General features: G+C 41.9%; 1 protein-coding gene across 1 annotated transcript in view; it reads right to left on the reverse strand.

The window, feature by feature from the left end:
* The window catches only part of ITGB6 (integrin subunit beta 6), a 76,059-nt gene that overhangs the window by 46,566 nt on the left and 5,709 nt on the right, over nt 1-23,784 (reverse strand). The window contains exons 3-8 of the mRNA XM_075318827.1: nt 20,174-20,253; nt 10,301-10,505; nt 7,527-7,773; nt 5,570-5,732; nt 3,187-3,348; nt 140-235 (exon numbers count right to left, since the gene is read on the reverse strand). Coding sequence (XP_075174942.1) covers nt 140-235; nt 3,187-3,348; nt 5,570-5,732; nt 7,527-7,773; nt 10,301-10,505; nt 20,174-20,253 — 953 coding nt within the window. The remainder of the gene's footprint in view (nt 1-139; nt 236-3,186; nt 3,349-5,569; nt 5,733-7,526; nt 7,774-10,300; nt 10,506-20,173; nt 20,254-23,784) is intronic.

Consider the following 23,784-nt stretch of genomic DNA (forward strand, 5'->3'; position numbering starts at 1 on the left):
CACTCATCTAATATACATTTATGACATGTTTGAAGGACATAATCTATATACAAGAGAGGAATATCTCTTTAATCTTTGCTTGAAAGATGGACCAACTGCAATAAGAGAAATGGCGTTTCAATGAGTCTTTTGCTCTTACCTGGTAGAGGGGCACTTTTTCTTGAGTGACAGCGAAAATAAGCAGAATATTATTCTCCACCAACTTTTCTATCAGTTGACCAAGTGTGGGATACTCCTGGAAGAAACAATTAGAAGATTCACTGTTTATCAAGCTATGAAGGTCATCCTGCTCATTCCGATCCCTGTTCTCATCTACTATATCGCCTTATAGTAATGGATTAAAAATCTTCTTTCTTCTCAAGAACAGACAGATTTTTTTTAATTCTATAGTTTACTGCTCATTGCCTCGGTGGTCCATCAGAGCTGACGGATTTCCTAGCCAAAGAAAATGTGTTTGCAATTTTTTTATTTTGTTTTTTACAGCTGACAAGAGATGCTCTGAGGCTAGTCAGATTACTGGATCTGGTTAATGTCAGAGCCACTGCTCTTCTCCAATGCTGCAAAGGCTTGTGTTTGCAAGATCGAAGAGCGCAGAGTTAAAGAGTATCTGTCAGCAGGATTTAGCATTATGAAGTAAAGCCATGGCGATAATGGCGTGGTGATTCTGATTCAATGGATACCTGCAGTGAAGGAATCCGATCTTTGGTTGCTGAATAATCTTCCTCTAAAGTTTTCATGATGAGGTCATCCATGCATCGGGTCTTCTTCTCCACCCCTCCGCCTGCCTCCTCTTTATTCTACAGGTCACTGATTATTCAATGCAAATATTTCAAAAGACTGACCTGCACATCCTACAAGTGTGTATAGGTGCCAGCTGAAAAAACCTAGCAAATACAAAATGGATACAGCCGCACACTAAATGCCATCAATGTATAAGGGAACTCTGGTACTGCATTACTGCTATATGAAAATTTTTTTCTGACTGAGCACTCCGCCCAATAAACCAGGCTGTTTTCACAATCCTTATACCAGGAGTCCTAGCTGCCCAGACATGGAAGTTAGTCCAGATAGTGGCATTTCAAGTTAGATTTTTAGTCTAGCTGCCCAGACAAGGATGTTTTTAACCTAGATAGTGGCATTTTAGTTAGGGACCCGGAATATTGAGATTTACCTTGCCGTTTGGTTTCCGGGCTTACATGCATTGGCCAATTCATAAACTGATTATTCAATGACCTGCCTCCGTTTTGAAATTGGGTGAGCAGTGTGATTGTGCAGGTTTTCAAGAAAATGTTGCTGGATGCGGCGCATGTGCAGAATTATATTTGATATCAATGACCTTTTCATTAAGCCAAAATCTTGATCTGCACATGCGCCACATTTGGCACCATTTTATTGACGTCTGTGTGTCGTGTTATTATAAAGACTGTCGTCAATAAAATGCCGCCGGATGTGGCGCATGCGCAGATCAAGATTTCGGCTTAATGAAAAGATCAATGAGCGGAAATCTCAGTCTTTGCAGTATCCGGCACCTTTTTATTGAAGACCTGTAGACTACCTATAAAGCCAGACTGCACATACGCTGGCAACTGCAATAATGGAGACAGAGTAGTAAATAATCAGTGACCTGTAGAAGGAACAGAGGAGGCAGGTGGAGGGGTGGAAAAGAAAAAAAAGACCCAACCAACAAGTCCGACCCCGATGCACGGATGACATCGTATTCCTTCACTGCAGGTATCTATTTAATCAGTATCACAGTGCCATTATGGCCATGTATATACTTTGTAGGGGGGGGGGGGGCAGGGCTTAGCCCACCCCAGACCTGAAGACTGGTTGTATAGTGTGGTATATTAATATAATGTGTGTATTTTGTTAAACGGCCACAAGATGGCCACGGTGTGCTCGGCTACTTCCCTGGTGCTGCTAGGCAGGAAGGAGTTAGTGGGGTGGAGCACGGGGAACAAAAAGGGAAGACAGGGAAGTAAGGACAGGAGTGTCCCTAGGAGGAGAGACTGTGAAAGAGCCCCAATCTAGAGATTGAATTTGTGGACCCTAAGGGCCAGTCCTGGACTGTGGACCCACGGGACCCTGCAAACCGAGAATTGAATTAACCGTGTCCCCGGGAGTGGGGTATAGTCCAGCCGGTCAGTAAGGCGTCCGTTCCCTTGAAGCATATACCCAAAGAACCCCCCTGGCAACCAAAGGTCAGTTGCGCCCTCTGGAGAAGGGTAGGTCTGATCCTGGCCTGAAGTATAGTCTGAGGAGAGCTACCACTGTAAGCCCCTTTCAAGCAGCATGCTAATCCCTGTAGGTGGGATGGAAGGGCTTAGGAGCTTATATGAATTGGTCTTTGCTAGAGTGACGTCCGCCAGGGTGATGAGGGGCCTAGGAGTGCCCGAAGGTACCTGGGTGCCAGGGAAGTGGCAAATTGTACATTTTTGTGAGCTATATAAAGCTCAAGCGGAACCCCTGTGGGACCATCACCAATGCCCTGAAAGTGTATGTGGAAAATGACATGCAGATTACTGTGAACGAAACGAACATTGAAATTATGTTGGAACTGAGAAGTAAAGCTGTGTTGTTAGAAAACGTTTCCCTAGTATGCAGTTTCCTGTCTCAGCATGTGAATGAAGCATAGAATGAACGGCGCGGAAGATTCCCTGTATCCCTGTAATTGGATCGAGGTTCGTCAGGCATGGGGTTAACCCTCGGCTGTGCTGTGGTCCGGTTACTCCTGAATACATGGCCATTACTGCCGGCCACCATTGCCCTACAACTTCATAGTGCTAAACCCTACTGACAGGTTCTCTTTAAGGACAATCAGCACAACCACACTGCTGGTCTGAACTGTGAATATTTAGGAAGCTGGGAGGGAGGGGAGAGGTGAGCTCCTGAACGAAGCACATAAGAATAACCCAATTTATTTATTGCAGGTATCAATTTAAACAGCTTCACAGCGCCATTATGGCCATGTATTTACTTTGTAATGCTTTAATCCTGCTGACAGGTTCTCTTGAAGGACAATCAGCACAACCACACTGCTGGTCTGAACTGTGAATATTCAGGACGCTGGGAGGCAGGGGAGCGGTGCGCTCCTGAATGAAGGGCATGAGAATAACCCAAGGTTTAGTTTTGTGGATCAAAAACATGTAGGCATTAGTAAGTGACCACATCCCCACTATATGTTACCTGGACAGTTGACATGTAATATTCATTACTGCTGTCTAGGTGGCATTGACAGTCATTTGGAATCACAATACCGGCCAGTTTGCTATCCATGCCATAATGAGAATCTTCATCTGTCACAAATACCAGCAAATGCATCGATCCATTTCTCCATCCAATTCGGTCCTACAATGAAAAGAAGTTATTTTGACTTATTGCTGCAAAAAAAGCTGCCAAAACAGTCACCCCAAAAAGTCACTCCAAAAAGTCAACCCAAAAAGCCTCCCAAAAAGTCACTTCGAAAAGTCACTCCGAAAAGTCACTCCGAAAAGTCACTCCGAAAAGTCAACCCGAAAAGTCAACCCGAAAAGTCACTCCGAAAAGTCACTCCGAAAAGTCAACCCGAAAAGTCACTCCGAAAAGTCACTCCGAAAAGTCAACCCAAAAAGTCAACCCAAAAAGTCACTCCGAAAAGTCACTCCGAAAAGTCACTCCGAAAAGTCACTCCGAAAAGTCACTCCGAAAAGTCACTCCGAAGTGCTGAGAGAAAGCAAATGGGAATAGAAAAAGCAATGAACGGTCTGACTAATGTATTTTCTTGTTGTAGTCTGGGTAAATTAGCAGCTGGTGTCTTCAGGGAGATCGTCTTCAGATAGAGGAGATTCTTGGAGTTTGTACAAATGTAGCAAATAGGTCATTAAAAATAGGAGAAAATAACCATAGGATTAAAAATTCCCCAGACTCCAGTGCTTTAAAAAAACAAGCCGCCTTCATTGTCTTCATATTGAAAACAATAAAGACCACTCCTTATTTGTAAAAGCGCCGGAGCCTGGAAAATTATTAATCCTATTTTTAATAACCTATTTGCTGCACTTCAAAATGCCGGCCACTAGGTGTCTCCCTCCTGTCTATTGTGCTGCTCACTACCTCTTATTCAGTGTATCTGTCTCTAGCAGCAGAAACACGCAGATCAGGGAGTGGGCGCAGGTCTTTGTCTCATTGCTACTTGCTATGTATTACAGAGAGACAGGGCCTTCACTTTGACACAAGCTATAGGATAATGGACAATGGCAGGAGTGATGAATGCTGGGAACTGAAGGAAAAAAGTTCCAGCATCTATAGTGCTGGCAGAGTGCTGATACATAAGATCTGCCTACTCCAAAATAGTGAATGACAAGTTAAAGAACATATGAATTTAGATCTTCCCTGGACATATTAGACTGGTATGAGGTCTAAAAGCAGTTGTATCATCGCCGATCTTGTGCATAGGCCATGACTTGCCATGAACTTACCCTTGCTAGTGAGAAGACTGGAGAGAACATTAGTCTCACCACTGCAATAATAAAACACAGGGATAGGGAGGCAGTCAGAGGGGAAATAGACACAAAAAGGAAAACACTTCAAGCAACTCCAATGTAGCTAACACCACAGCTGCAATTGTCACGAATCTTCAGCTGCTTCCAGAGACTGGCTCCTTCCAAAGTGGTCATCATAAGAATGATAACATTCCATTACCGGCATCAGATAAGACACATGACTATTTATAGCAAAGGGGAGTGATCACAAAGAGCTGCACCTGAGATTAAGGCTCCAAAGGACCGCCCGATAGGAAAGAGTCCTTAACCCCTTCAGACCCAAATTAAAGGAAATAAATTTAAATGCAAGCTGCAGACCTGCGCACAATAAGGTGCTGTGACCTTCTGGTCCCAGACCAGCAAGAAGTCTCCCCAGAATGAGGCACACCCATGATAGAATGCTTTAAAGGGAACCTGTCATGTTAAAAAAAAACACTATTTACCTACAAGTATCGGGTTAATCTGCATGTAAAGAGAGTTAAAATGCAACCTGGCTGCCTTACTGAAAGCATGGCCATGGGAGAAAATTAACTTATATCCTCCCAGGAGCTGCTGGCTTTTCTCCAAAGGATTACAGCCATAGCTCACATTACTATGAGCAGTGGCTGTAACTCACGCCCCTGCACTTTGATTGACAGCTCACTCTGCAGCGCATCTGTGCAAAGCGAGCTGCAGCATTTTAACACCATTTAAGTGCAGATTATCCCTATATCTGCAGGTTAATAGCATTTTTTGGATTCCCATTAAAGTTAAACAGGCATCAAAAATTAACAATGGAGAGATCAGACCAAGCATGCACATTGCCATACAAGCTGCACGATTTCAGGAGCAGTGGGATAATAATAAAAATAATAATAACAATAATATTATTTATTCTTTTATATAGTACTATTAATTCCACAGCACATTAGGGATATGCTATATCTATTCCTTTTTGGAAATATGGGAGTATCTTGACATTTCCTTAAAATATCAGATTCTCCTCCACCTGCTCCTACTACTATCAGAAGTATTGGTTGCTAAAGAATTCAATACATTAAATAGCCACTTACTTTGCACACTGCAGCCTGCATAATGGCATCAAACCCTCCTTCAGGCGTATCAATATTTGCTGATATTCGTTGCTTTTGCACTATGTTGTTGAAATTTGTTGTATTATGAGTGAGTGATAAAACATGTTTATAGCCAAAGGTGGGTAAGCAATCCAGGTATTCTCTAATGTAAACCAGAAATATTCATTGTAGTTACATAAAATGTTTACTAAAATTGCATTCCAAAATATTTGTAACGCTATGGTCAACACTCGTGAGTTTTCATTTGTAAAACTCCTCTTACTCTCTGCCACCACTAGAGGGAGCTTAAGAGCTTATTGCATACCGTTATCAATTGAACTCAATGAAAACTCTGTATTAGACCCCAGAAAGAAATGTATTACTTAAAGGCTGCAATATTTAAGGGGAATTGGATCGCTGTGACTTAAAAACTCTTGCCCATATATATATATATATATATATATATATATATATATATATATATATATATATATACACATACATATATATATATATATATATATATACACACACATATATATTTTAAATATTTATATATATATATTTTAAATATATATGTAGATATATATAGTTTAAATATTTTAATTTTATATATATATATATATATATATATATATATATATATATATATATATATATATATATATATATTAGACCCCAGAAAAAAATGTATTACTTAAAGGCTGCAATATTTAAGGTGAATTTGATCTCGGCGACTTAAACTCTTGCCTATATATATATATATATATATATATATATATATATATATATATATATATATTTATATTTAAGAATTGTATTGTCAGATTTTGGAGCACAAAAACAAAAAGTTTATAAAAGATTGATATTTAGTAAGACAATATTGGATTAAGATATTGATGACCTGTCCTTGGCATAGGTGATTAATATCCGATCGGTAGGGGTCTAACACCCGGTACCCCAGCTGATCAGATGTTACCAGGAATGCCTACAGTACCCAAGAATGACCACTAGACAGTCTATGGTGCTTCTGTGTTCCGGATCAGTACACTTTGTATGTCGACAGCCATAGGATCAGAAATCAGCTGACCTGGTGCTATGGCTGGGCATTAAATGCTTGTACATTTGATATTAATTACCTATCCTACCATTAGACCAATAGGCCATCAATACACATGACCTGGGCAGCTCTTTCAGGGGAGAAAGAAAATAAAAAATACGGTAAATATATCTATATCTATATCTATATCTCTATATATAGATATATATATATATATATATATATATATATATATATATATAAAATATTACACTATATTAGACAATATTAAAGGGGTTGTCCACTTTTGCTGATTTCTTTTTTTTACTTATATGTATATATTTGGGACTATAACTAATTTTGACATTTGTTCTTGAATAAAAATACTGCAGTGTTTTGCTTTAACAGATTCTTTGATTTTTCTTTACAGTGTGATCGCTGATCATAAATCAACTGAGAGGAGCTCAGAAAAAGATACAAAAAAGCTACAAACTGTCCATCAGACTGTAATAGTGAGCTTACTGAGTGTTTCTCAGTTGCCTCATTTTGCAGCCGGCCATAAGCAATGCAGCACAGAGGGTAGAGAAGGCAAATGGTGCAAAATTTTCAACAAAACTTAATTTTAAAAATTATTTTTAGCCCTAAATACATGCATTTAAGTAAAAAAATGGACACTAGCTAAAACAGTAAAATTTAGATAAGTGATGTTATAATGCAAAGCAAAACAATGATATCTGTCATTTATATTCCTTATGTTTGGATTTATTTACAGGGGAAAAGAATGTGTCATTTTGGCAATGGACATTATATTGTCATCGTTGGATAAGTCACAGATGAGTAACACATTGTACGATACTTCTATTAATCACAGTCAGCAGTTATAGGAACATTGTGAGTAAGGGTGAGTAAGGTTCTTACTGGCAGGGGTTCTTTATATACGCGGGAACACTGTTAATATATGGGGATACCGGCTTTTCTACGAATGTCCCAAATCCCAGGCGAAAATTACTCGTCAGATTGGACATTTCCTTAGAAAGTGTGGATCCAAGTTGTTGTATGGTTTTCAGATCATCCCTCATGGACGCCGAGAGATCCATCAAGTAATATAAATCTACCGGGTAATCTTCACTTTGACGGACGTCAACTTGAAATGTAACTGCATTCCCTGGAGGAATTAATGGACGGAGAGTTAGAATAATCATATCTGTATTGGTATGGGGTTCACTAATAATAGCAATAATAATAATCGCTAGTTACGAGTACCGAGCATCTGAGCATGGTAGTGCTCGCCTCATCACTAGTTACGAGTACTGAGCACCTGAGCATGGTAGTGCCCGCTCATCACTAGTTACAAGTACCGAGCATCCGAGCATGGTAGTGCCTGCTCATCACTAGGTACCAGTACTGAGCACCTGAGCATGGTAGTGTTCGCTCATCACTAGTTACAAGTACCGAGCATCCGAGCATGGTAGTGCCTGCTCATCACTAGGTACCAGTACTGAGCACCCGAGCATGGTAGTGCCCGCTCATCACTAGTTCCGAGTACCGAGCATCTGAGCATGGTAGTGCCCGCTCATCACTAGTTACCAGTACTGAGCACCTGAGCATGGTAGTGTTCGCTCATCACTAGTTACGAGTACCGAGCATCTGAGCATGGTAGTGCCTGCTCATCACTAGTTACGAGTACCGAGCACCTGAGCATGGTAGTGCTCGCTCATCACTAGTTACAAGTACCGAGCATCCGAGCATGGTAGTGCCTGCTCATCACTAGGTACCAGTACTGAGCACCCGAGCATGGTAGTGTTCGCTCATCACTAGTTACAAGTACCGAGCATCCGAGCATGGTAGTGCCCGCTCATCACTAGTTACAAGTACTGAGCACCTGAGCATGGTAGTGCTCACTCATCACTAGTTACAAGTACTGAGCACCAGAGCATGGTAGTGCCCGCTCATCACTAGTTCCGAGTACCGAGCACCCGAGCATGGTAGTGCCCGCTCATCACTAGTTACAAGTACTGAGCACCTGAGCATGGTAGTGCTCACTCATCACTAGTTACAAGTACTGAGCACCAGAGCATGGTAGTGCCCGCTCATCACTAGTTACGAGTACCGAGCACCAGAGCATGGTAGTGCCCGCTCATCACTAGTTACAAGTACTGAGCACCTGAGCATGGTAGTGCCCGCTCATCACTAGTTACAAGTACTGAGCACCTGAGCATGGTAGTGCCCGCTCATCACTAGTTACAAGTACCGAGCACCCGAGCATGGTAGTGCCCGCTCATCACTAGTTACGAGTACCAAGTACCTGAGCATGGTAGTGCGCTCGCTCATCACTAGTTACCAGTACTGAGCACCTGAGCATGGTAGTGCTCACTCATCACTAGTTACGAGTACTAAGCACCAGAGCATGGTAGTGCCCGCTCATCACTAGTTACGAGTACCGAGCACCTGAGCATGGTAGTGCTCGCTCATCACTAGTTACGAGTACTGAGCACCTGAGCATGGTAGTGCTCACTCATCACTAGTTACAAGTACTGAGCACCCGAGCATGGTAGTGCCCGCTCATCACTAGTTACAAGTACTGAGCACCTGAGCATGGTAGTGCCCGCTCATCACTAGTTACAAGTACCGAGCACCCGAGCATGGTAGTGCCCGCTCATCACTAGTTACGAGTACCAAGTACCTGAGCATGGTAGTGCTCGCTCATCACTAGTTACCAGTACTGAGCACCTGAGCATGGTAGTGCCTGCTCATCACCAGACTTGAAATAATACATGCACATTAGACAGAATGGTCTATCTTTTGTATTCAAGGGTCTAATGAGTGTGTTAAAAGGTCATTGTTGCGAGAGGGGAGAAGGGTCATCTGTGACATCGCTTACTCTGATTGTTGGATCCTGTGTTATCAACTTCTATATTAGAAGTGTAACCTGTCTTTGTATCCCTGCCTCTGCTGATAAGGAAACTGCTGTAAACTCTCCTGAAAGGACTGGTAGTAGAAGTTTTTAAAAAAAAACAGTGGCCAGTGTGAAAATTGCAAATTTACTTATTTTATTTTTTTCTAAATAAAGATCATGTTATGAAGAAAGAAAAGTGGCAAATTACAATAATACATGTAACCCAAAACCTGATTTAAATAAAAGGTCATTTTTATGATCACTTCCTTTTAGTGGTAAGGGATGAAAATCATTGGTGGTGAAGGAAATCCTGGCTATTAGATAAAGCCTTTTGAGATATTGAAGCAATGGAACCCAAGGATTTTGGTTATGTGTATGGAGGTGTCCTAACCGATGATGTTGGTAGGGGACAAAAACTGAGCAGCTTAAAATCAAATGACTGATCCGTTTGTTTTCCAGGGAAATAATATGGAAAATTTTAGAGGTGTCTGGCAATGGTTTCCTCTTCTCTGCCCAATCATCTAATATGTAGGGGTCCTAAGTTTTTGGAAGAGAAGGATCAGATAGTTTAAATTCAAATGCCGAACCTTTTGTTCTTTTCGGAAAAAAGTCGCTGTCGGTTGAGATCGACGGGAGATCGACGGGGGGGTCCTTGTTCTACTGTTCTCATACAGAAGATATACATTTTTGGTGAAACTGAGCATTCATATGTATGGGGTTGAGAGACCTGATGGCCACAAATGAGCTTTAAGTATACAGTAGCTAAGGTGTATTGGCATCTTAACGCAAAGCTTACCTGGCCTGAGTTTCAGGACAAGCTTCTGTGGAGTGATCTGTGTAACATGATCACTGTTTTTCTGAGCTCCTTCTGTGAGGGGATTCCTCCTGTGGGTTTCTATCTTGGATATGGGAAATTCAATGTGGTCTGCTAGGCATCCTTTAGATAGCAGCACTTCAGTGGTGTTACACCGAGCTGGGTCTCCCAGGGGATCTGTAAAATTCTGCAGAAGAACATGTTGAAAGGAGTCAGGCATTCACAAATGGCAAGAGAAAGTCGATAACTCACAAGGTGGCAACAAGCTTGATGGTTGCAACAATCTCTGCAGAGGCAACAGGTGACTTGAACAGAGCTTAACCGTAATGTGCACTTGTGACAATCTGACGACAATGTCCTCAGCAGCTACTCCTTCTCACAGCTAAGCATGTTTTCACAGTGCTGATCTCAACCCTTCTCATGGTCACTTCTCTTGACAGCAATGTCCTTCTGTAGCTTGTAACTCGCAAGGCGGCAGCAAGCTTGATGGTTACAACAATCTCCGCAGAGGCAACATGTGACTTGAACCATAATGTGCACTTGTGACAATCTGCCGACAATGTCCTCAGCAGCTACTCCTTCTCACAGCTAAGCATGCTTTCACAGCGCTGATCTAAGCCCTTCTCATGGTCACTTCTCTTGACAGCAATGTCCTTCAGTAGCTTGTCTGGGATATAGCACACACTTGCTGCCCACTCCACTCACTTATCTGTATCAGTATCTCACACACAGGTCTTCTCGACATCTAGCATGAAACACTTAGGTATCAGTCTACAGACTCCTCTTGTGTGGCTCTTCACATCTCTTAATGTAGGTGGATTATAAAAGTGCAGCAAACAGACCACATCTGTCCCTCTGGCTGTTCCAGTCCGCCATTCACTTCCTATTGTCACTGATATCTGCATTCTAAGGATGCAGATGCCCGTAAATACATTAGAGAAGGATGGAGCCGCCAGCTCCTTCTTCCACCAATCAGCATGTGAGGCAGCAGATGCGATGATGTACCATAATCTCGTCTCCTGTACAGAGAGTCAGTGCGCTTGAGACAGGAACAGCACGCCGGGGGAGCGGGAGCAAGGCGAGGTGAGTATGTGTTTTGTTTTTTTATTTTCCACATGTGTACAGGTTGTTTTCATATAGGAGGCTATGTGGAGGCTCATACTGTATATAGGAGGCTGTGTGGGGCTCATACTGTATATAGGAGGCTATGTGGGGGCTCATACTGTATATAGGAGGCTGTGTGGGGGCTCATACTGTATATAGGAGGCTATGTGGGGGCTCATACTGTATATAGGAGGCTGTGTGGGGGCTCATACTGTATATAGGAGGCTATGTGGGGGCTCATACTGTATATAGGAGGCTGTGTGGGGGCTCATACTGTATTTAGGAGGCTGTGTGGGGGCTCATACTGTATTTAGGAGGCTGTGTGGGGGCTCATACTGTATTTAGGAGGCTGTGTGGAGGCTCATACTGTATATAGGAGGCTGTGTGGGGGCTCATACTGTATATAGGAGGCTATGTGGGGGCTCATACTGTATTTAGGAGGCTGTGTGGAGGTTCACATTGTATTTAGGAGGCTGTGTGGGGGCTCATACAGTATTTAGGAGGCTGTGTGGGGGCTCATACTGTATTTAGGAGGCTGTGTGGGGGCTCATACTGTATTTAGGAGGCTGTGTAGAGGCTCATACTGTATATAGGAGGCTGTGTGGGGGCTCATACTGTATTTAGTAGCCTGTGTTGGCTCACATACTGTATATAGGAGGCTGTGTGGGGGCTCATACTGTATTTAGGAGGCTGTGTGGAGGTTCACATTGTATTTAGGAGGCTGTGTGGGGGCTCATACAGTATTTGGGAGGCTGTGTGGGGGCTCATACAGTATTTAGGAGGCTGTGTGGGGGCTCATACTGTATTTAGGAGGCTGTGTGGGGGCTCATACTGTATATAGGAGGCTATGTGTGGGCTTGTACTGTATACAGGAGGCTATATTGGGGCTCTTACTGTATTTGAAGGCTCATACTGTATTTAGGAGGCTATGTGGGGGCTCAAGCTGTATTTAGGAGGCTATGTGGGGGCTCATACTGTATATACTATGCTATGTGGGGGCTCATACTGTATATACTACGCTATGTGGGGGCTCATACTATATATACTACGCTAATTGGGGGCTCATAATCTATTTAGGGGTTGTGACTGGGCTTATAATGTGTATATAGGAGACGATGTAGGGGCTCACATTGTATATAGAGAGGCTATTTGAGGGCTCATACTGTATATAGGAGGCTATGTGGGGTGCTCATATTGTATATAGAGAGTATGTGGGGGGTCATATACTATATATAGAGCTATGTGAGGCTCATAGTGTATACAAGGGGGTATGTGGAGGCTCATACTGTATACAGTCATATGTAAAAGTTTGGGCACCCCTATTAATGTTAACCTTTTTTCTTTATAACATTTTGGGTTTTTGCAACAGCTATTTCAGTTTCATATATCTAATAACTGATGGACTCAGTAATATTTCTGGATTGAAATGAGGTTTATTGTACTAACAGAAAATGCGCAATCCGCATTTACACTAAATTTGACAGGTGCATAAGTATGGGCACCCTTATCAATTTCTTGTTTTGAACACTCCTAACTACTTTTTACTGACTTACTGAAGCACTAAATTGGTTTTGTAACCTCATTGAGCTTTGAACTTCATAGGCAGGTGTATCCAATCATGAGAAAAGGTATTTAAGGTGGCCACTTGCAAGTTGTTCTCCTATTCAAATCTCCTATGAAGAGTGGCATCATGGGCTCCTCAAAACAACTCTCAAATGATCTGAAAACAAAGATTATTCAACATAGTTGTTCAGGGGAAGGATATAAAAAGCTGTCTCAGAGATTTAAACTGTCAGTTTCCACTGTGAGGAACATAGTAAGGAAATGGAAGAACACAGGTACAGTTCTTGTTAAGCCCAGAGGTGGCAGGCCAAGAAAAATATCAGAAAGGCAGAGAAGAAGAATAGTGAGAACAGTCACCAGTGTGCTGCAGTGTGTAGTGTCCGGGTAACCCGCCTAACCTAATAGTAAGGGCGTGATAATAGGTTGCTGGCTGGACACCATGCGCATACAAGTGTGAACAGTGCCCTATGCGCGCCACTAGTGTGCAATTTACCTTGCACCTGTGAAGTGTCCATCATGTTGAGAGGTTTGTCTGCATCCTGTTGGTGCATTAGATGTGTTGGCCTGGGCTACTGGACTGGTTGCCCTCTTTTTTGCTGTATATTACATTTTTGGAGGAGTTTTTATCTCCTCTTTCTGTTGCTATTTTAAAATGCGGATTGCACATTTTCTGTTAGTACAATAAACCTCATTTCAATCCAGAAATATTACTCAGTCCGTCAGTTATTAGATATATGAAACTGAAATAGCTGCTGCAAAAACCCAAATTGTTATAAACAAAAAAGGTTAACATTAATAGGGGTGCCCAAACTTTTTCATATGACTGTATATGGGGTGCAGTATGCGAGTATATAGAGGAATGTCAGCATACCTAAATCTGACCAATATTAATTTATAATACAATTATAAAATAATTATAATTCTAATTAATATGTGTAAATGAATATTGAACAGAATTAATTTTAGCTACTTGGGTAAAATAAATTGCTCACCTATGCTGTAATATGTTGAGACCAAGCTCTTGTCTTTTGAGTACACAGCGAATGATGATTAAGAGGTACTTTACATGCTGCGATCTCGTTAGCGATATGAAATTCTAGATTGCAAGTGCGATCTTTCGAGATAGTGCGATCTAGAATTTCACATCGCTAATGAGATCGCTAGCGATATCGCAGTGTGTAAAATACCCTTAAGTCCCACTGCCACCAATGAACCACCAGCTTTGTCATGACTATGGCTGGCATTGTTACGTCTTCCCTGCCTACAACATATGTAATATATAATAACAATAAACAATATACCGTAGATATAGGTAGGAGTGGACACATCATTGGTGCAACAGGGGCCCAAGATGTAAGGAGGAAACCTATACCTCCAAAGCAGGTGGAATTATGTTTTTTGATGAGCTTTTGGGCTGAAAAGGGCCCATATTCTGTTCTTGCACAGGGGCCCTTTTTTGTCTGTGGCCACCAGTGGTGCAATATTCTGAATGAAAACTTTAGCTTCCTAGTTCTGCGTCTGTGTAGTGGAGAAGAAGGAGAAGTTGCAAAGTGAGAGGAGAAGGAAAGTTAAAAGGCTTTTACTATCACCTCACTCTCACTATAGTCTTTGGATGAACGAGTGTAAAACACAGTAATTTTTGGGATATACGATCTGCCTCACATTTAGAGGAGGTTTTTTTTTCTACTAAAGGAGTGTGAGGACCACCAGTTTCACAGGTAATCAACCCTTGTGTAGAGATGAGCAAAAACATTTGGAGAACCCTGGTTCAGTGGCCAGGTTGGTAGTCAGTGTCTGTAGGACCTGAGCCCTGTGAACCACCTCTACCTGCGGCATGGCATCCCCGGAACCTTCTTTGATTAATAGAACTGGTACAATGTTGTCATTGCGGTACGAATGCCTTCTAAGCAGAAGAGGTGCTGGGGATGCTGGCATGTAAAAGGAGGTTCTAGTGTCCTTGACCAGTGAGCACAGACACTGGACTCCTCTTTTCAACAGCCATCAGCTCGATCTTGATCCATGGCGACTTGATGGATGAGCGCTCTGTAGGAAGATAAATCTTCTGCAGCCTGGATAAGTTCACCATGGTCTTCTCCGGCCTAGATAAGTCCACCATGGTCTTCTTTATCTAGATAGGTCCACAATAGTCTTCTCTGCATATATAAGTCGACCATGGTCTTTTTTACCTAGATAGGTCCACAATAGTCTTCACCGCATAGATAGGTCCACCATGGTCTTCTTCACCTAGATAGGTCCACAATCGTCTTCTCTACCTACATAGGTCCACCAGGGTGTTCTTCACCTAGATAGGTCCACAATGGTCTTTTCTGCCTAGATAGGTCCACAATGGTCTTCCCCACCTAGATAGGTCCACCAGGGTGTTTTTCACCTAGATAGGTCCACAATGGTCTTTTCAACCTAGATAGGTCCACCAGGGTGTTCTTCACCTAGATAGGTCCACAATGGTCTTCTCCGCCTAGATAGGTCTACCAGGGTCTTTTCCACTTAGATAGGTCCACCAGAGTCTTCTTCGCTGTTTTCTTGATTGTATCACGTCATTGGATTGCTGGTTTCCCTCCTTGCCTTGTTCCTTCTACTCTTCTGACCATGATGTCCTTCTCCAGTGATTGCTCTCTTTGCATGATGTGTCCAAAGTAGACAATTCATAGCTTGGTGATCCTTCCTTCGAATGACATGCCTGGCTTGATCTGTTCCAAAATTGATTTGTTTGTTCTTCTTGCCATCCATGGTGTTGGTAATATCCTTCTCCACCATCACATTTCGAAGGCGTTGATTCTTCTTCGTACAAATCTTTTTGCTCAATTCTATTATACTTTATTAGACTCATTGTCAATTTTGTGACTCAGATTTGCATCTGGACCACAGATCCTACTGGTCTCAGTTATGATTTGAAGGTTTGTGCCTATAGAAATAGGTAACAATTCTGAAACTTATTCTGAGCTGCCACTAAAAAAAACCCCTCTGCATTATAACTGGTTTATACCAAAAAAAATCCAATCCTCAGTGATCATAGGCTTTTATGTTCATATTCTATATAGCCATAGGGAATCCTAACTCTTGATATCTCATTTCCCAGCAGTACGAGGAGATGGTAAAATCCTGCATTGATGAGGTCTGGACATCTCGGGGGCACTCCTTGACTTCCGCCCAGACAATAGTATTGATTCATTTTCCATTTATCTCTAAAGCAATCTCAAAGTCTAATTCTGTTGTATTAGATGAATGATGTTTTTTTCCGAGGCAGGAAGTGTATCTCACAGCGAGTGCCCTTAAATGCCTCAATGAATTCCTTCCACTGTTTTGTCTGATTGAAGATATTGACTGTATATAAGCCAGAAAGATACTGTAATAAAACTTCATGCCCGATGACTACGGGAGCATCTGAATATTGGATAAAATATCAAAATAACGGCAAATAATTGGGTATCATTGTCAGTTATGTAGGAAATCCATGTAAATAGGGCACCTGTCACATGGAGAGTTACATAAGCTTTGCCAACTGTCATGGCGACATCGGGTTCTGTTCAGACTACAGATTCTGACACTCCCGATAACTTCTGTGGTGTCTATGATCAATGCAGGCAGACTCAGGTGTCGACCTGCTGAGTGGCAGGCTAGCAAGAGTTAATCTCTGCTAGTCTGATTGTTAGTCTCCTTTGATCACATGTTGTGGGGAAGCCAATCACATCTGCTCCACTTCTATATATGTTTCCTAGATCCTTCCACCTATGGCAGTTATAGTTTTTATTAGTTGGTCTGGTGAGGTGTGGTTGTTATACTTGCTGCTGAGTGTGATTTTGGAGTTTACCCTTGTTGCCTTTTTGTTGTTACCTTCCTGCTCTTGCTTTTCTCCTGAGTGTCTCATTGTCTATTTATGTGTGTGTGCAGTGTGTCACAGTTTTGGTTTCCCCTTGTCTGTCTTTATCTGTTTTCCATCACTCTCCTGCACATCTCTCCCTGTTGAAGGGGGGGAGGTATTAGAGTATTACTGGTCAGGAGCATATCCAGGAACGGGATTCGGGTATCTCCACCATCAGGAGTAACCCTGAGATTAGAGATAGCTTAGTGTTCCCTAGCGTGAGGGACAGCTTAGGAGCACCTGTCCCTCGCTATCCTGTCACCATTGCTCAAAAGAAAAGTGACTCTGAACTCAAATAGATAATCACTTTGATTTGATCAGAGGTATAAATGCTCAAGTCACTAAACCCAAGGTCAGAGCAGCCTAGCAGAGAATCAAATAAATAGCTACTGTATTTTTTTATCAGAGATTTTTCTACATATATTAAATTGAGTTTTATATCTGTGATTTTAGAAACCCTTTATTGCTCAATTTTGATGTAATATTTTGGTCTTGCAACTAATCCAGCTAGTGTAAAAATGTACTAACAGAGAAACAGAGGAGAAAGGGGGGGATGCAGCTGCAGAATCTCACCCTCAGCATGTCAATGAGACTGTAAGCTGTAAGAGAGGTGAGGAATCAACAAAGGGGAGATATCAAATTAGCTGGAACCCCAGTTTTACATAATACCTGAAAAAGCCCATGTACTCTGCAATCATGGAGAGGAGGGGGATGCAGCTGCAGTATTTATCCCTCAGGATGACAATGAGACTGCATGTTGTGAGAAGGAAGAGAAATCAACTAATTAGGATATCAGATTAGCTTTTGCATGATACCTGTAAGAGCTTGTCAATTCTGGAACTGTGGAGAGGAGGGGGATGCAGCTGCAGTTTCTCACCCTCAGGATGTCAGTGAGACTTCATACTGTGAGAGGTGAGGGGGATCAGCAGAAGATGATATCAGATTTGCTGGGACCACAGTGTTTACATGATTCCAGGAAGACCCCACCTACTCTGAAATATGGATAGGGGGATGCAGCTGCAGTATCTCACCCTCAGACTGTCAATGAGACTGTACGCTGTAAGATGGGAGTGGAATCAACAACGGGGAGATATCAAATTAGCTGGAAGTCCAGTTTTTATATAATACCTGAAAGAGCCCATGTACTCTGCAATCATGGAGAGGAGGGGGATGCAGCTGCAGTATTTCTCCCTCAGGATGACAATGAGACTGCATGTGAGAAGGGAGAGGAATCATCTGATTGAGTTTTCAGATTAACTTGGATCAGAATTTTGCAAGATACCCTTAAGAGCTCATCTACTCTGCAACCATGGAGAGGAGGGGGATGCAGCTGCAATATCTTATCCTTAGGATTAATAATAATAATAATAATCATTTTATTCATTTATATAGCGCTATTAATTCCACAGCGCTTTACATACATTGGCAACACTGTCCCCATTGGGGCTCAGAATCTAGAGTCCCTATCTATATGTCTTTGAAGTGTGGGAGGAAACCGGAGTACCCGGAGGAAACCCACACAAACATGGGGAGAACATACAAACTCCTTGCAGATGGTGTCCTTGGTGTTACTTGAACCCAGGACCCCAGCGCTGCAAGACTGCAGTGCTAACCACTGAGCCACCGTGCCGCCCTGGGATGTCAATGACATTGCATGCTGTGAGAGGTGAGAGGGATCAACAGAAGGAGATAGCAGAATAGCTTGGATCACAGTTTTTACATGATACCAGTAAAACTCTATCTACTTTGAAATCATGGAGAGGAGGGGGATGCAGCTGCAGTATCTCTCCCTCAGGATGTCAATGAAGCTGCATGCTATAAGAGGGAAGGAGGATCACTATAGGGGGATATTAGATTATGTGAAACCCCGATATTTAATATCTGAGAGGCCATGAACAGGAGGCGTATGCAGCTGTAGTATCAATAAATCAGTATATCAGTGAGATGCATGCTGTGAGAGGGGAGAGGGATGAGAAAAGGAGATCAGATGAGCTGGGATCACAACGATTAATTGATACCTGAGAGATCATCTAATCTGCAAACATGAAGAAAGAAAATGTGAATTTCCTAAAACCATGAAGGAAGAAAACCCAAAATCAGCAGATTATAAACAACTTTTCGGCTTCACAACATCTGATGCACATCAACTACTGAATATACAGTACAGGCCAAAAGTTTGGACACACCTTCTCATTCAAAGAGTTTTCTTTATTTTCAGGACTCTGAAAATTGTAGATTCACATTGAAGGCATCAAAACTATGAATTAAAACATGTGGAATGAAATACTTAAAGTGTGAAACAACTGAAAATATGTCTTATATTCTAGGTTCTTCAAAGTAGCCACCTTTTGCTTTGATTACTGCTTTGCAGACTCTTGGCATTCTCTTGATGAGCTTCAAGAAGTAGTCACCGGAAATGGTTTTCCAACAGTCTTGAAGGAGTTCCCAGAGATGCTTAGCACTTGTTGGCCCTTTTGCCTTCACTCTGCGGTCCAGCTCACCCCAGCCATCTCGATTGGGTTCAGGTCTGGTGACTGTGGAGGCCAGGTCATCTGGCGTAGCACCCCATCACTCTCCTTCTTAGTCAAATAGCCCTTACACAGCCTGGAGGTGTGTTTGGGGTCATTGTCCTGTTGAAAAATAAATGATGGTCTAACTAAACGCAAACCGGATGGAATAGCACGCCGCTGCAAGATGCTGTGGTAGCCATGCTGGTTCTGTATGCCTTCAATTTTGAATAAATCCCCAACAGTGTCACCAGCAAAGCCCCCCACACCATCACACCTCCTCCTCCATGCTTCACGGTGGGAACCAGCCATGTAGAGTCCATCCGTTCACCTTTTCTACAAAGACACGGTGATTGGATCCAAAGATCTCAAATTTGGACTCCTCAGACCAAAGCACAGATTTCCACTGGTCTAATGTCCATTCCTTGTGTTCTTTAGCCCAAACAAGTCCCTTCTGCTTGTTGCCTGTCCTTAGCAGTGGTTTCCTAGCAGCTATTTTACCATGAAGACCTGCTGCACAAAGTCTCCTCTTAACAATTGTTCTAGAGATGAGAAGGTGTGTCCAAACTTTTGGTCTGTACTGTATAAGATGTTAGAACACATTCAATAAGACTTATTCAGGGCTGTATATGGCGGTTTTTATCCTTCTGCAACTAGGACGAGTCTGCAAAAATAAAAATACCTAAGACATCAGAAAGGAAAGCTGACGAAAAGAAAGGGGTCATCCGTGCCTGAAGCATTTCATGGTAACATAATATAAAAGTACAATTCCGGTCATGCTACAATGGAGTAAAGAGTTACCTTCTGAGAGCACCAGGCACAGTGTGGTCCTAACTTCAGGCAGTCTTCACAAGTCATTGTACTTCCCAGAGAACAAATGCCTGCATTTCGGTACAGAAGAGAGGGACGGATGGTCGGTTATAAAAATATTAAGTGTCATTCAAACTGGAAAAACTTCAGAGAAACAAACAACAAATGTATCAATCGCGTCACTGGGACGGGTCCATCTTCTAACAGAACTCTCCAAAGAAAACGCGGGGGATAGTGATACACAGCTAAGGTTAGGAGCCGTCTGGTAGGATTGTATCCGAAAAATTGGATCCATCCTGCTAAATTTGGGACTGTTCACAGCTATAACAGGTATAATAGAGTTTTTCCAGTTTTTATTGGAATGATTTCTTAGAGGACACTACAAAAACCCTTACTGTCGCTCTTATTCATTCCCGCCTGGATTACTGCAACTCTTTATTGATTGGTCTCCCTCGGACCAAACTCTCCCCTCTCCAATCCATCTTGAATGCAGCAGCCAGGGTCATATTCCTGTCCAGCCGTTTCACCGATGCCTCCACCTTGTGCCAGTCACTACACTGGATACCTATCAGCTACAGAATACAATACAAACTCCTATCCCTCAGCCACAAAGCTCTCCACAGCTCTGCACCACCATATATCTCATCCCTCATCTCTATCATCCTACCCGCCTCCTTCGTTCCGCAAATGATCTTAGACTAACATCCTCCATAATACGAACCTCACACCTTCGTCTCCAAGACTTTTCTCGTGCTGCGCCAGTTTTCTGGAATGCACTACCCCAAAGAATGCAACTAACATCCAGCCCCCAAGTTTTTAAGCGTACATTAAAAACACATTTCTTCAGACAAGCTTATCATAATAACTTACTAACCTAACTGTCCCCCATCCCACCTTTTAAATGCTACTCGTAACCTTCTCTCTCCTATTTCTTGAATAAAAAAAAATACTGGACATAATGAAATACATTTTTACACTGATTTCCTATATTTTTTTTAGCTTTGAATACAGTGTTTTGTGCCTTAAAGGGAACCTGTCAAGTCATTTTTTTATATTACAAAAAAAGAGACATCTGCACTCTGAAATGCTCATGCATGAAAACCATGGATGTAAGAAAATAGATATGCATTACTGCTAAAGAAAATTTAAGAAAATTATTTCATATTTAGCATACAAAAAACCGGCCAGTTTTATATGTGCCCAGTCGTCACGTCATTCATATCTCATAACTGGGTACCTACTCTAATATTGATGTCACCGTAACAGGAATAATACAAAGAATAATGCCCACAGTGATGTCACAGTAGAGATTATGCACATGGTGATGTCACAGTAACAGGAATAATACAAAGAATAATGCCCACAGTGATGTCACAGTAGAGATTATGCACATGGTGATGTCACAGTAACAGGAATAATACAAAGAATAATGCCCACAGTGATGTCACAGTAGAGACTATGCACAGGGTGATGTCACAGTAACAGGAATAATGCAAAGAATAACGCCCACAGTGATGTCACAGTGGAGAGACTATGCACAGCGTGATGTCACAGTAACAGGAATAATACAAAGAATAATGCCCACAGTGATGTCACAGTAGAAACACTATGCACAGGGTGATGTCACAGCAACAGGAATAATACAAAGAATAATGCCCACAGTGATGTCACAGTAGAGAGACTATGCACCTGGTGATGTCACAGTAACAGGAATAATACAAAGAATAACATCCACAGTGATGTCACAGTAGAGACTATGCACAGTGTGATGTCACAGTAACAGGAATAATACAAAGAATAATGCCCACAGTGATGTCACAGTAGAAAGACTATGCACAGTGTGATGTCACAGTAGAGACTATGCACAGTGTGATGTCACAGTAACAGGAATAATACAAAGAATAATGCCCACAGTGATGTCACAGTAGAGACTATGCACCTGGTGATGTCACAGTAACAGGAATAATACAAAGAATAATGCCCACAGTGATGTCACAGTAGAGATTATGCACATGGTGATGTCACAGTAACAGGAATAATACAAAGAATAATGCCCACAGTGATGTCACAGTAGAGACTATGCACAGTGTGATGTCACAGTAACAGGAATAATACAAAGAATAACGTCCACAGTGATGTCACAGTAGAGACTATGTATAGAGTAATGTCACAGTAACAGGAATAATACGAAGAATAATGCCCACAGTGATGTCACAGTAGAGATTATGCACAGGGTGATGTCACAGTAACAGGAATAATACAAAGAATAATGCTCACAGTGATGTCACAGTAGAGACTATGCACCTGGTGATGTCACAGTAACAGGAATAATACAAAGAATAATGCCCACAGTGATGTCACAGTAGAGACTATGCACCTGGTGATGTCACAGTAACAGGAATAATACAAAGAATAATGCCCACAGTGATGTCACAGTAGAGATTATGCACATGGTGATGTCACAGTAACAGGAATAATACAAAGAATAATGCCCACAGTGATGTCACAGTAGAGACTATGCACAGTGTGATGTCACAGTAACAGGAATAATACAAAGAATAACGTCCACAGTGATGTCACAGTAGAGACTATGTATAGAGTAATGTCACAGTAACAGGAATAATACGAAGAATAATGCCCACAGTGATGTCACAGTAGAGATTATGCACAGGGTGATGTCACAGTAACAGGAATAAAACAAAGAATAATGTCCATAGTGATGTCACAGTAGAAAGACTATGTATAGAGTAATGTCACAGTAACAGGAATAATACAAAGAATAATGCTCACAGTGATATCACAGTAGAGAGACTATGTACTGTATAGAGTGATGTCATAGTAACAGGAATATTACAAAGAATAATGCCCACAGTGATGTCACAGTAGAGAGACTATGCACAGGGTGATGTCACAGTAACAGGAATAATACAAAGAATAATGCCCACAGTGATGTCACAGTAGAGACTATGCACAGGGTGATGTCACAGCAACAGGAATAATACAAAGAATAATGCCCACAGTGATGTCACAGTAGAGACTATGCACAGGGTGATGTCACAGTAACAGGAATAATACAAAGAATAATGCCCACAGTGATGTCTCAGCATCAGCATACTTTACATAGTGATGTCAGAATTCAAGGAAAATGCCCACAGTGACATCACAACTGAAGAAATACACTGTATGATGTCACAGCACAAAAATAATGTAAAAAAACAAGCAACTATGGGACGAAATTTCTAATCCTGGAATGGGATCTGTTTCAGATTTTAACACCTTTTCTTTTTTCAATTTTTATCCATTAAAGGGATTTTCCATTACTGGAAAACATCTTAATAGCTCCACTGCGCATCATAAATTAAAAAGACTCCATACTTACCTCCCAGACCTCTACCAGAGGCGGTGCTCTTACCTCGGGGGGTGGTAGATATGTCTCTTGACCACTACGGCCAATCAGATGCCACTGCAGTCTTTTTGATTCCGGTTCATTTCTGGCTGCAGCCAATCAGTAGCTGTTGATTGGCTGCAGTGGTTATGTGACATAACACTGTCTTGTGACTTGTGGGGTACATGGCTGTGCAATTGGAGGGACAGCATTGATA

This window comes from Anomaloglossus baeobatrachus, chromosome 7 (genome assembly GCF_048569485.1).
Source record: "Anomaloglossus baeobatrachus isolate aAnoBae1 chromosome 7, aAnoBae1.hap1, whole genome shotgun sequence".
Classification (NCBI taxonomy): domain Eukaryota; kingdom Metazoa; phylum Chordata; class Amphibia; order Anura; family Aromobatidae; genus Anomaloglossus; species Anomaloglossus baeobatrachus.